At 33.1% G+C, this 14,686-nt stretch overlaps 2 protein-coding genes and 1 pseudogene across 2 annotated transcripts; all 3 read right to left on the reverse strand.

The window, feature by feature from the left end:
* Positions 1-4,094: 4,094 nt before the first annotated feature.
* Positions 4,095-5,432, reverse strand: LOC102578804 (receptor-like protein kinase HERK 1; annotated as a pseudogene).
* LOC102578460 (receptor-like protein kinase HERK 1) lies at positions 4,095-8,181 on the reverse strand. Its single transcript, XM_006356340.2, has 2 exons — positions 6,942-8,181; positions 4,095-5,468 (listed from the first exon to the last, which is right to left on the reverse strand). Exon 1 carries the CDS (start codon positions 8,005-8,007, stop codon positions 6,955-6,957), a length of 1,053 nt encoding a protein of 350 aa, XP_006356402.1. The 5' UTR covers positions 8,008-8,181; the 3' UTR covers positions 4,095-5,468; positions 6,942-6,954.
* Positions 8,182-11,818: 3,637 nt separating this feature from the next.
* LOC102592370 (receptor-like protein kinase HERK 1) lies at positions 11,819-13,516 on the reverse strand. The gene is made up of 2 exons (XM_006356381.2): positions 13,385-13,516; positions 11,819-13,185 (listed from the first exon to the last, which is right to left on the reverse strand). Exon 2 carries the CDS (start codon positions 13,121-13,123, stop codon positions 12,089-12,091), a length of 1,035 nt encoding a protein of 344 aa, XP_006356443.1. The 5' UTR covers positions 13,124-13,185; positions 13,385-13,516; the 3' UTR covers positions 11,819-12,088.
* Between the last annotated feature and the right edge of the window lie 1,170 nt (positions 13,517-14,686).

Below are 14,686 nucleotides of genomic sequence, written 5' to 3' on the forward strand. Positions count from 1 at the left end.
TATGGAATTTTAAAATGAAATATATATGAAATGACCACATTATCCTTCATCATCCTCAACTTTATATTTTTATATTTCTATAATAGAAAAATACCAAATTTTATCCAGACAACTTTAAATTTAAATCAAACTTACATTAGTTCACTATTCAGATTAATATGTTTGAAATCAAATAAAAGAAAAAATTTAATTATATAATTTAATGAAGAACTACTCTTTTATAATCTAGTAAACATTTTTAGTTTACTTTAAATGCAAATATACCATCCTATTCATTTTATTTGTGAAGTTACTTTTTAACATCTTTTAAAATATTATTTTTTTTTTAAATATTGAAACTAATTTTATTTATTCTTTAATTTCAATCTAATATATATTATTAATTTATCACACTTGTTTCTTTCCAGGTATATTAATTAGAGACAAAATAAAAGTGAAAATAATTAATTATATTTTAAATAATGAATTTTTATATTAAAGTAGGCATTTTTAGTAAGTATAATGAATAGAAAAAATATTAAGAATTACATTAAAGTAATAGTAAAATAGAGTAATGAATAGATATCACAATAACTCACAAAAAAAGTGAAATTTTAACAAAAGAGTTAATAGTAATAACAATAACTAAAGATGTTTCTAGAACTATTTAGTTTTCTTGTTATCATTTTTGATAGATTTTTGTTTTCATGAAGTTACATTTTTTACCTTCGATCATCATTCACTTCATATATAGAAAGATGTTTTTAGAGTTATTTATTTTTCTTACTATCTCTTAATATAATTTTGTTAGAATGAAATTACATTTTTATTCTTGGTCGTCTTAAATGCAAATATATCATCCTATTCATTTTTATTTGTAAAGTTACTTTCTAACATCTTTTTCTTTGATTTCAATTTAATATATATTATTAATTTTATCACACTTATTTATTTTCAAGTATATTAATTAGAGCCAAAATAAAGGTGAAAATAATTAATTCATAGTAATTTTTTGTATTAAAAGTAGGCATTTTTGATAAGCATAATGAATAGAAAAAATATTAAAAATTAAATTAAAGTAATAGTAAAATAGAGTAATGAATAGATATCACAATAACTCAACAAAAGAAAAGAAAGTGAAGTAATAACAAATAAGTTAATGGTAATAACAATAACTAAAAATGTTTCTAGAACTATTTAATTTTCTTGGTAGGATTTTGTTAGCGTGAAATTACATTTTACCCTTGATCATTATTCACCTCATATATAGAAAGATATTTCTAGAATTATTTACTATCTTTCTTAATAGATTTTTGTTAGAATGAAATTACATTTTTACCCTTGGTCGTCCTACCATTTCACTCTTCTATATAATAGAATAATAGTTAGGAAAATTAAATATTTTTATCTTTTACACCCATTGTACTTTTTTTATTTGTCAAATTTTGACTTAACACGCTTATTAAAAAAATAAAATTGATCCCTTTGAAATAAAAAGAAGGCTGGAAAAAAGAGAGAGCTCCTTTCTTTTCTAGCTTTGGCGGGAGGAATGAAAATCCTATCCTATACGAAGGCCTATATACAAAAAAAAGCACTTTGCCTAGAATCCCAAGTTGCCTCCCCTCTCCTCTGAGGCGATCACATCCACTTTTGGAGCCCCTCGCCTTTGAGTACGGCAGCAGCCCAGACATAGACCTAATTAGGGGCCTAAACTCTTGAGTAGATTGCCTATGGAAGGGAGCTTACCTCAAGATCTGACTCCCCCCGTGTAGGAGTTCGGGAAGGCTGCTTCAATGGCTCGATATGAAAGACGACCAGATCTACAATTTTAGTGCCATATCTTCCAAAACCAAGTTGTGTACCGTCCGATTTGCAACCCCTACTACATCTGCCTTTACGGGTAGTTCCTACAAAGGATCGGACTAATGACGTATACAATACTTGAATTCTCGATGTAGATGCTACATAGTTGGTTCTCATCCTTCAGAGACTACAAGTGTAATAAGAGCATCCGTCGACAAAAGGATCACCCTAAGATGATCATCTCGTGGCTATTGAGAATGAATGAAATTAGATGGTTCTATTTCTCAATCTTTCTGACTTGCTCCTACGAAATCAAGGTCGAAAAGATTGCAAAAATCAGTCATTCACAACCATTGATGAAGGATTCCTCGAAAAGTTAACCCCTTTAGATCGTTCTATTCGTGCTTGAAAAACGGCTGACAGATGTCCCATGCCACCTTTCGTGAACAGCTATTCCCGAGAATGCATTGTGGTATAGCGCCGAATAAGCCACAGCTCTATTCCCGACTCGAAATCCATAAAGGACTTTAAGGGAGATAAAATAGGGGGCCCTATACCATACATCCTGCTGCCTTGGGATGACTGCACGTTACATCATAGCAGCACGACCAAATGGAGGTGGAAAGCCCTTGTATAGGTTGGGCGCTAGCTAGCGCCTTCCTTATACTAATAGAAAATGTTGGGCCTTCCCCTTATTTATTTTTATTAGTAAAGTTGCTTGAGGACTTCTACTGGGAATGAAAGTTTTTATCATTTTACCCTATTTATTAGTAGGGTCCCAAATATATCTACTCACTACATTTCAAAGACGTTAGTTCAATGGTAATATATTGAGGATATAATAAGAAAAATAAAATTATTCTTCTTTGATTTGTTAAAAATATAATAAGTAAAATGAAAAATCAAATTAGATAATATTTGACAAGTAATACGGATTGAGGGAGTACTAAATATTTCCAAACACAAGAAAAATGAAAAAGAAATTGTCTCCTAAACCAAGTTCAAAGTTGAATTTGGAAATTAGTTTTTATGTATATCACTTAATTTTATATCAAGATAACTTTACCAGAGCTCCCTACAAAGATTTTTTACTTTTTCAAGACTTGAACTCAAAATTGTAATTTTATTTTTTTCAATTGAGTGAATTAAATGAAAGTTCTGTTGGGAAATTTCATTTCAATGAATGGCCTTCTTTTTTTCATCCTAAATACATTAATTTTCTATTGATGATTTCAAATTTTTTTGACATTATAATGGATTGGGTCTCGAATAAATTTAAATATTAATTTTGATTTTTTTAAAAATATTCTTTTCTAAAATCTACAACTACGAAGTCATTAAATTGGTACCAAAAGTTACATTTCATATCAAAATAAATATGAAAACTAACTAAGCAAAGGTGAGTGACTTTTACAAGATAAAATAAAGTTGAGCAACTATAATGGTTAATTACCAAAAGTTGAGTGATCAATGATCATCACACTTCTACTCGAAATTCTCCATTGTTCATCAAGTAGCTCCTCTAAATCAATTGATAGCTCCATAAAATTTATTTGTATTGATAGTGTAAGGTGCTCCTGCTTTTTCGGGATAAGAAGGGGTAGAGATAATGCCTCGAGCCAATGTTCGAATACCAGGACTACAGTGATGTGTTTCTTTCACGACATCCTATAGTCGTGGGTGTCTTCTCATGGTCTTTTAGCCTTAGAAGAAGTCATGTCCACCTTCTCATGGTCTTCTAGCCTTAGAAGAAGTCATGTCCGCCCTGGACATTTGCAACGTCGTCCTTTGAAATTCTAATCTTGGAGAACTAAAAGACCCATTCGGTGAATAGATGTTGAACTCAAAAATTTAGAATTTCTCAGTTCCATAAATTAGACATAAAATTTGAACATAAACAATGCTTATAACTGAACATAAGCAGTACCAAAAAATTGAACAGCACTCAAAAAACATAAAAAGAATAAACCAACAACATCAACAATTTCATGTATGTTTACTTTGGGAAGTGAAAGATTCGGAGTTCCGTGAGCTTAAATACTTAAAACTAAACAACCTCAAAGTTGCACAATGGTCCGTCTCCAATGATGCTTCCTATGCTTGAACATTTGGTTTTAATGAAACGTAACGGCTTGAGAAAATCCCTTCTCATTTTGATTGATGCATCTCTATGTAGGAGCATAGGATGCTAGCTCTGTACAATTGATTTGCTCAACTTACTATAAAGTTGCATTTATTTTGATCAGTATGGTGTTAGAGTTACCTGAATTAGCAGCCCATCCCCTCAAATAAGCCTAAGAAAAAGTTCTGTATTAGAAATAACAGTTCATTTTCTTACTTAATAATTTGTATCAAATAATACTAGCAAAATAAACATGTTCTGGTATAAAAGAAAATTGTACATGTACTCAGATGAACTTGGAAAGAACATATCACAGTCAAGGAGATGATTTTCTAGCCCAATCGAGAGGATGTATAGTAACTACGAATGCTTCATTTGCCATATCTTCGTGTTTTGTTGTTTGAATTTCCTGAGCTGAATTGGCAATAGAGTAGCTACACTAGTTTACTTCAGTGCTTCTTAGAGATTAGTGGTGGCAAATGGGCTGGTTGAAAATGGGTCAACATAATCCTATGCTCCGACTTCATACATGATCCTAATAGAAGTGAAATATTAGTTGGTACTGTTTTCTTCAGGATTATGTTGAATTACAGGCTCTTGGAGACGAAGTGCATACTCCAAACTCCACAGCACCTCACCCATAGATGGCCTATCTACACCAGAATCAGCTAAGCATTTCACTGCTGTTTCTCCAAACTTTCGGAGGGAATCTGGTCTTATTTTGCCAACAAGATTGGGATCTATGATTTTTTTGAGTTGTCCCCCCGTCTGCGAATTCCTTGCCCATTCAGCTAAGTTTAACTGCTCCCTCGGAAGAGATTGATCTACTGCAGGCCTAGCACAAACAACTTCACATAAAACAACACCGAAAGAATAAACATCAGATTTTTCTGTCAGCTATAGGCTTTTAATATATTCAGGGTCAAGGTAGCCAAAAAGATCCTTTCACGACTGTGCTAAGATGGGTTTCATCAAATTCAGTGCTTGTCTTGGATATTCCAAAATCAGCAACTTTCGCCACAAAATTCTCATCAAGCAATATGTTTGCAGACGTGACATCACAACGTATAATTCGGCTAGTATGAAGGTAGTGCAGACCTCTGGCTACCCCAATGCATATCTCCAGCCTCTGCTCCCAGCTCATACTGGGTAGATCTGAGCCATACAAATGGCTACTGAGATTCCCATTCTCCATGTACTCATAAATTAGAATCAACTCATTATTTTCATCACAGTATCCAATCAATGAAACCAGATAGGGATGACGGAGCTGAGAGAGCATCTCAATTTCTGTTTGGAACTCTTCAATACCTTGTGAGGACTCAAGTTTACGCCTTTTCAAGGCGACCTTTGTTCCATCACACAAAACACCCCTGTAAACCTTCCCAAATCCACCATCTGCAATGAGAAACTAATTTTCATCGAAGTTGTTAGTTGCTTTCTGCAAAGCTGCAAAAGGAACTCGATGACTTGTCGAAGTTGTTCCCTTGGAATGCTTGCCTCCCATGGTTTGCTATTACCATTAGTAGATAAAGGAATCCATGACTTTGATCAATAGAAGCTTCTACATGAAAATCACACATAAATGTAAGCAGAACACAAGTTGTGAGAGATTTGGAGGAGAAGACGAGAGATTGGAAACTGTAGACTGTAGAGTGAGTGAAGCCAAAAACATTATCCAAACGGGAAATAACGATTCTAATCCCTGTATTGTTGCATAATTATTCCTATTTTAGTTTCTATGTTGCAGTTTTCGTCATTTAAGTCAACAAGGTTAACTAATTTTAACCAAATGATTATTTTAAAATAGATAACGTAAAATAAATTGAAGGGTTGATGATTTTAAATGTTTGAAGATTTATGTGTATAAAAAATTGATTTTAATAAAAATTAGATGCTAAATTTTTTTAAGACTAAAAATTGTTAGGACACCATTGATAACTTTAAGGAGTCTGTTCACCGACTAAACCCTTTCAAATGTAATCGTATTTGATCTTGATTAGTAACCATTCAAAAAAGAGAGGAAGAATGAGTTGCTAATAAATAAAAAACAGAGCAAACAGAGAAGCAAATGAGATCAATTTTATATATTTAAGATAATTATTCTAATTGTATATTTTGTTAAAAAAATTGAATATAATTTTAATTCTTCTATATTTTCAAATAATCATTTTATTAAATAGTTAACTTCAAGGATCAAAATCACACACTTCAAATAATTGAAGGTTAAACGTGCATAGTTCACTAACACACGAATTAAAACTGGAATTATGCAACCTCAAAGTTGCACAATGGTCTGTCTCGAATGATGCTTTTCCTAAGCTTTGAACATTTTATTTCAGTGAAATGTAAGCAGCTTGAGAAAATCCCTTGACGTATCTCTAAGAAGCATTGAAGTAAACTAGTGTAGCTGCTCTATTGCCAATTCAACTCAAGAAATTCAAACTACACAACGCGAATATATGGCAAACAATGCATTCGTAGTTGCTATATACAATGTAACCTCCCGACTGGGCTAGAAGATTATCTCCTTGACTGTGATATCTATGTTCATACGAGTGCATTTTTCTTTTATGCCAGAACATGTTTATTTTGTTAGTATTACTGCTAGTGTTACTTGATACACATATTATGTACTAAGAAATTGGACTCTATTGGTCTTGAGTACAATCATTTGCTGCCTTCTTGAAAAGTTGAAGAAGCAACAACCTAAGCTTCCGGTATACATACATCTTCAACAAGACAATCTCCAATGTTGAAGTGATTAGTAATGCATAACATATTGAGGGAAGTATTCAAGTATGACCAGTCAGGAAACTAAGCAATTACAGTTTGCATTATGATGGAATTTGACATGAAACTTCATTACTTTTTCTAAGAATACACAACATGTGAAACAACCGGACACCTCAAATCCACAGGTAGAGCAATGCATTATTTCTATATACAACTAAGAACCTAGTTATATAAATTGTTACAAAAGCCAAAAATAAATATTCATATGTGGAATCAACAAACACCTAAAGAAGGTATTTACCATTTTCACTTAGTTATCTCGTACTTATAACCTCATCACTAGAGAGATCACAATACGAATTTGATGTTCCGATCTGAGCAGCACTACAACTGGCATTAACATGACTGAAATCATTAATTTGCAGTGATAGCTTGCCAAGAGGGATGATACTGTTTTCTTGCATGACAGGCTCTTGGAGATGAAGTGCATACTCCAAATTCCACAGCACCTCACCCATAGATGGCCTATCTACACCAGAATCAGCTAAGCATTTCTCCGCTGTTTCTCCAAACTTTCTTAGGGAATCTGGTCTTATTTTGCCCAGAAGATTGGGATCTATGATTCGTTCCAGTTGTCCCTTCGTCATCCAATTCATTGCCCATTTAGCTAAACTAACCATCCCCCTCGAAAGATAACCAGGCTTAGCACAAAGAACTTCGAATAAAACAACACCGAAAGAATAAACATCAGACTTTTCTGTCAGATGTAGGGTTCTATAATATTCAGGGTCAAGGTAGCCCATTGTTCCTTTCATCAATTTGGTAGTATGGATTCGATCAAGCTCAGGCCCTTTCTTGGATAGTCCAAAATCAGTAATTTTTGGCACAAAATTCTCATCAAGCAATATGTTTGTAGACTTGGCATCACAATGTATAACTGCGTTGGTATGAAGGTAGTGAAGACCTCTGGCTGCCTCGATGCATATCTCCAGCCTCTGCTCCCAGCTCATAGTGGGAAGACGTAGATCTGATCCATACAAATGGCTACTGAGGTTCCCATTCTCCATGTACTCATAAATTAGAATCATCTCATTTCTTTCATCACAGTATCCTATCAATGAAACCAAATAGGGATGGCGGAACTGAGAGAGCATCTCAATTTTTGTTCGGAACTCTTCAATACCTTGTCCGGACTTAAGGTAACGCCTTTTCAGGACCACCTTTGTGCCATCACAGAAAACACCCCTGTAAACCTCCCCAAAATCACCCACTCCAATGATCAAACGTTCATCGAAGTAGTTAGTTGCTTCCTGCAAAGCTGCAAAAGGCACTCCATCAGTTGTTCCTTTGGAATGCTTGCTTCCCATGGTGTGCTAAAACCATTAATCAAAGTAAAAATTGAGGAATCAAATCACAAACATAAAAACAGAAGACGAGAGACTGAAACTGTAGAGGGAGAGAACCCAAAAGTCAAACACCTCATTATCCATTTAGCTATACGAAAACACTGCTCTGCTGTGACTCAACTACGAATTTAATTTTTTCCCCCAAACTAACTGCATTATATTACCGTATGGGTTGAGGCCACCGTTGAGCCTTATACGGTAAGAAACACGTTATTCATGTATTAATTTTCATATAATTTATACGACATTTGATAGGCAAATAGAAAATAAGTTATTTATGTACCAAATGAATACGACGTTTGACTGACAATTTAGAAACTCGCATAATTAATACATATATAAGTTAGAAGGAAATCTATGTATTAATTTATACAAAATAGAAAATAGAATAACTAATCCTGTGACAAGAAGGAGTTGCTCAAACGGTAAGCACCCTCACTTCCAACCTTAACGTTGTGAGTTCGAGTCAAGCCTTTAAGGAAGCAAAGCTGAGAGCAATGTCACAAAATAGAGATAATATGGTCACTTAACTATAAACTTTTTTCTTAGAAAGTCATTTTACTTTAGTTTTTAATTCAAAAGTCACTCAACTATGAGTTTTTCTCTTAGAAAGTCACTCAACTTTAAATTTTGACCCAAAAGTCACTGAACTATGAGTTTTTCTATTAGAAAGTCACTCAACTATGAAAATTTTACTTATAAAGTCACTCTATCTATTTAATTGATTTTTCATTAAAATTTGTTGATATTCAATTTTTATTTAAAACTAAATTTTAAGAAATAAAAATATATCTATTTAAATTATTTTAATAATCCATCCCATTAAAAAGATGTTTATTCAAATCATCTGGCCTTATATTTGTGCATGATTAATCAGCAGCAGTGTGTAACTTTTAAATTTAGATATTTATTAATTGTATCAAGACCGACGTGATGTTGATTCTTAACCAAAAAAAAAACATATTACAATAACTGGAATTAATTTGAAATGATAGAAAAATCAATGGCATGCAGAGGGATTTAATTTCTCAATATGGTTTAATTAAATATATTTTTATTTCTTAAAATTTTGGTTTTAAATAAAAATTACATATCAACAAATTTTAATGAAAAATTAATTAAATAGATAGAGTGACTTTATAAGTAAAACTTTTATAGTTGAATGACTTTATGAGAGAAAAACTCATAGTTGAATGACTTTTAGATTAAATATCAAAGTTGAGTTTCTGAGAAAAAAATGCATAGTTGAGTGACTTTTTAGGTTAAAATGCATAGTTGAGTGACTTTTTATAATAAAAGTCTATGGTTGAGTGTCCATCTGTGATATTATCTCTCACAAAATAATTGTTTATTGTAGAGGAGGTGCAATTGTGATGTAATAATTGATGAATTAATGGTTATTGTTTTATTTTGTATGTACACAGGAATGTAGTGTATAATTTAGATGTAATATTTATAAGGATGTGGAGCGCTTTCCTTTTTAATGCTTATGTTCGAATGAATTAATAGATTTTAAGAATTAAACCAAATAAATAAACTTTAGGTGCCAGAATAAATATTCACTCCTCCAAAAAAATTACTAAACCAAATATAGGGAAGTTCCCACAGCTGAATTTAAAAAAAATAATACTGGAAATCAATGCTAAAAGTTGAAAAAAAAAGTATTGGACAACAACCATTCGAGAAATCGGTAAGGGGGAATATTCCACCTTAGCGAGAAGCCTCCGCGCGAGGGATGGTGGATGAAGCAAAAACGAGAATGTCGGCTTGAGTAACGCAAACATTGATGAAAATTCAATGCCTCAAAAACCTATCTGTAAGGTTTGTCCATGGAGGGTGAGTCAGTACCTAAGATCAGGCTGAAAGGCGTAGTCGATGGACAATAGGGGAATATTCCTGTACTGTACTGCCCCTTATTGGTCCAGAGCAACAGATGGTAATCGGTTGTAAGCTATCACTGCTTTTTCAGGGTAAGAAGGGTAGAGAAAATGCCCTCGGGCCAATGTTCGAATACCAGGCGCTATGCCTGCGTTGGCTTCTTTCACGACATGCTATAGTCCTAGGTGTCTTCCGGTGGTCTTCTAGCCTTAGAAGACGTCATTGCTGCCTCCAGCAATGCCCTCTGATATTCTAATCTGACCATTTGGTGACTTTTGTGGTCGCCCACACTAAACTAACTTGAATTTGAATAGAAACTCAAAAAAAAATAGAGTTTCGCAATTCCAGAATTTGGCATAAACAATGCTTAGAACTGAGCATAAACACTCAAAAGCCATAAAAAATAAATCAATAACATCAACAGTTTCATGTATGTTTTACTTTCAGAGTTCCGTGAGCTCAAATACTTAAACCTGGACAACCTCAAAGTTGCACAATGGTGTGTCTCCGATGATGCTTTTCAAGTAGCAAGAAGCTTCCAGTATAGCAATTCAAGCAGCAAGAAGCTTCTAAACAATTACAGTTTGAATTATGATGGAATTTATTACTCTACTTTATTACTTGTTCTAAGAAAAAGTAATTGAATGGTACCTGATACTTGTACTGGTGGAATTACCAAGGTACACAACAGATGGACCAGACACCACCATTATATAAAAAAAAAGAATGAAGATATGTAAGCAGGAGGTCGTCAGTTTAGAGCTGTCAATATGGGCTAGCCCACCTCATCCGGGCTAACCCATACAGGCTTTGACATTTTACGGGTCAGGCCGGGCTAGCCCATTTTTGGTGTGGGCCAAAAAACGGTCGGCCCAACCCACAAGTACATGGGCTACAGGCTTGCTGGGCCAGCCCATTTTTTTAAATTTTTTTTTTTTTTTATAATTATTAAAATAAATTATAAATTATAATTTAAAAATATTATCATAAATATCGACAAAACAATATTACATCATGTTAATGTTACTACTTGTTAATCAAATCCACAAATAAAATTATCTTTATAATATATATTAAGGTTTTTTCAAATAAAAGTATAACTATATAAATAGAAATATTAATCTAATTGTTTTGTCACATTAAAACACAAAAAATGTGACAATATTCCAACCATAAAAAAGTTAAAAATAAACTCCTTAAAAAATCATGAAACTTATGGCATATCTAACACATCATGAAATCTATGGCATATCCAACACTTCATGATCATCTTCATCAAGCATATCTGAATCAGCTTGTGGCAAGGTTGTCTTAACATCTTCATTTTCATCTGCAATTTATATGACGGTTTCAATTAGTTAAATATTAAATAGATTTTGAGTTTCGATTCTCTTTAATTTTAAATTTTAATATTATATTATATTTTTTAAATTATTTTTATTTGGCCCACGGGCCGGCCCTACCTATATTTCTCAAGCCCCACAAATCAGCAGACTTATTCAGGCCGGGCTAAAAAACCCTTTTCTTAAAATGGGCTCCAAAAATCTTAGCCCAGCCCTATTAAATCCCGGGTTAAGCCAGGCTGACCCAACAGGCCTAGCCCATATTGACGGCTCTACGTCACTAAACAATATGATGATAGTCTAAAAAGAAAGATCATATTTCATACTAGCTATGTTTATTACCTCATGTAACATCATATGGTTTTCAACACCAAATAGACAGAACTTCCATCTTTCGATAAAAAGTATCTCTTGTTTTTCATTCCCATTCCCATAAGAATGAATATAATTATGATTCAAGGATGAATTATTCAAAGAAAGTTGACACGTGGATGACAACACTGAGCAAACAATTTGGATCTCCTGAAGAGACTGACCAAATAGGATGCAACTTTAATGTCCCAAATCTATCACTTGTTATTAGAAACAGTTCATGAGAAAGGGAAATTGTTGTTACTTCTCAAAAAATAAATGAAAAGAGGATCCACTGGTAGAACAATGCATGTTTTCAAAGTTAACATTCTTTCAATATACAACTCAGATCTAATTGTTGATAAAACCAAAAATAAAAATCTTCATATGATTCATGAACCTAAGTGGAATTAACAAACACCTAAGGAAGGTATGTACCATTTTCACTTAGTTATCTCAGACTTATAACCTTATAGAGAGATGTACGAATTTAATGTCCCGATCTGAGCAGCATTAGAACTGACATCAACATGACTGAAATCATTGATTTGCAGTGATAGCTCGCCAATAGGGATGCTACTGTTTTCTTGAATTACAGGCTCTTGGAGATGAAGTGCATACTCCAAATTCCACAGCACCTCACCCATAGATGGCCTATCTACACCAGAATAAGCTAAACATTTCACCGCTGTTTCTCCAAACTTCCTGAGGGAATCTGGTCTTACTTTGCCCTGAAGTTTGGGATCTATGCTTTGTTTGAGTTGTCCCTTTTTCTGCCAATTCATTGCCCATCCAGCTAAGTTGACCTGCTCCCTCGGAAGAGATGAATCTATTGCAGGCCTAGCACAAACAACTTCACATAAAACAACACCGAAAGAATAAACATCAGATTTTTCTGTCAGTTTCCTCGTTATATAATATTCAAGGTCAAGGTAGCCAATAGATCCTCTCACGACTGTACTAACATGAGTTTGTTCAAGCTCAGGTGCTTTCTTGGATAATCCAAAATCAGTAATTTTTGGCACAAAATTCTCATCAAGCAATATGTTTGTAGACTTGACATCACGATGTATAATTCCGCTAGTATGAAGGTAATGCAGACCTCTGGCTACCCCAATACATATCTCCAGCCTCTGTTCCCATCTCATAGTGGGTGGATCTGAGTCATACAAATGTTTTTTTAGGTTCCCATAAATTAGAATCATCTCATTATTTTCATCACAGTATCCCATCCATGAAACCAGATGCGGATGGCGGAGCTGTGAGAGCATTTCAATTTCTGTTCGGAACTCTTTAATACTTTGTCGAGACTTAGGATTACCCCATTTCAAGGCCACCTTTGTGCCATCACACAAAACACCCCTGTAAACCTTCCCAAATCCACCCTCTGCAATGACAAACTTTTCATCAGTTGCTTCCTCCAAATCTACAAAAGGAACTCGAAAACTTTTAAATGGAACTGGATCACTAGTGGAAGTTGTTCCCTTGGAATGCTTGCTTCCCATGATATGCTACCACCATTAATACATAAAGGAATCCATGCCTTTGATCTACTCCTACCTCCTATCTTAAAGCAAAATCACAATAAGTTTTCAAGTAGATAACAAATATGAACCCTAAGAAAGATGTAGAACAATTGCAACTATAATAGAAGCTTCTACATGAAAATCACAAATACATGTAAACGCACAGAAGCTTGAGGAAGCTGTGATTTTACCACAACAATGGAGATTTGGAGGTGAAGACGAGAGACTGAAAATTCTTACCTGTTGAGTGAGAGAAGCCAAAAGTCATTATCCATAAATTTGATCATACACTTATACATCATTAAGTTATAATCAATTAATATTCCCTGCACATAATCTATGTTAGCTTTTAGGCATAGATTCTTTGGAAAATCTCTATGCGAAATTATTTAGCAAAGGCTATTAAATTTTATATTAATAAAAAATAGCTCACCTATACCGTTTCTCACTTTCTCTTATAAAATTACTTTAGGATTTTTCATGAAAAAAATAATCTAATTTAGTAAAATATTTATATTTTTTAAGTTATATATAAAAACATAGACCCCAAAAATAATAAAATATCAAAATATTCAATATCAAAGATCAAATCCACTCATAAATATTAAAATATCAAACTAAATTCTCATAATATCGGAAGTATTCAAAAAATTATTCAAGTATGTGAAATTATTTAGCTATATCACTTAACTTAGTTTTATAATTATTTAAAAATACCTTTTTAAAGAATAAAATAAAAAAGTTGTTTTTTTTAGCTTTTGCTTTACTTTTAGTCCCACTTTTTTTTCTTAGCTTTTTGCTTTGGGATTTTATTCTTAAGCTTTTTCAGCTTTCTTTTCATTTGCATTTGTACTACTAATGATATGTTGTTAATAAAATACACCTACTAAGGTCTTTTTAGGAGTAGATATCTTAAAAGATCACTTAATTATGGAAGATTATCTAAAAAAAAAGTCATTAAATTTTATTTTGTATCAATAAAATTATTCAATTTAAGACTTTTATCTTCAAAAACCATTCAATTACAGAAGAATGGTCAATTCGAGGGATAAGAGTCTGAAAAATACCCCAACTATGGTCGAATTTGCTGTTGCAATACTAAACTTTCATAAGGACCTATTACCTCACTAGACTATTAACACCGTATTTTTTACCCCCTGAACTATTTAATAGTGTATTTTAAAGGTATATATGTGCCCACGTGGACACATTACTATTTATAATTTTGCATTATTTTTTATGTCCACGTGGGCAAATATATATGTTTAAAATACAGTATTAAATAGTCTAGGGAGGTAATAGGTCATCATGAAAGTTTAGTATCGCAACAGCTAATGCGACCAAAGTTGGGGTATTTTTCAGACCCTTATCCCGTCAATTCGAACAAAAGAGCTTCATGAAATGGTTGAAACGTTGAGGATCGATCATTTCAAAGAATATTATTTTCATTTTTATGCAAAATTGTGTTTGTAACGTGCATGTTTAGAAGTCAAAGCACAAGCTTTCAAATTGAATCAAAAAATAAATTTCAATGTAATGTTT

This window comes from Solanum tuberosum, unplaced genomic scaffold, assembly GCF_000226075.1.
Source record: "Solanum tuberosum cultivar DM 1-3 516 R44 unplaced genomic scaffold, SolTub_3.0 scf00216, whole genome shotgun sequence".
Taxonomy (NCBI): Eukaryota; Viridiplantae; Streptophyta; class Magnoliopsida; order Solanales; family Solanaceae; genus Solanum; species Solanum tuberosum.

What these genes read in the sequence shown, in the direction of transcription:
- LOC102578460 (XM_006356340.2), bottom strand. Translation starts at nt 8,007, where the DNA reads ATGGGAAGCAAGCATTCCAAAGGAACAACTGATGGAGTGCCTTTTGCA.
- LOC102592370 (XM_006356381.2), bottom strand. Translation starts at nt 13,123, where the DNA reads ATGGGAAGCAAGCATTCCAAGGGAACAACTTCCACTAGTGATCCAGTT.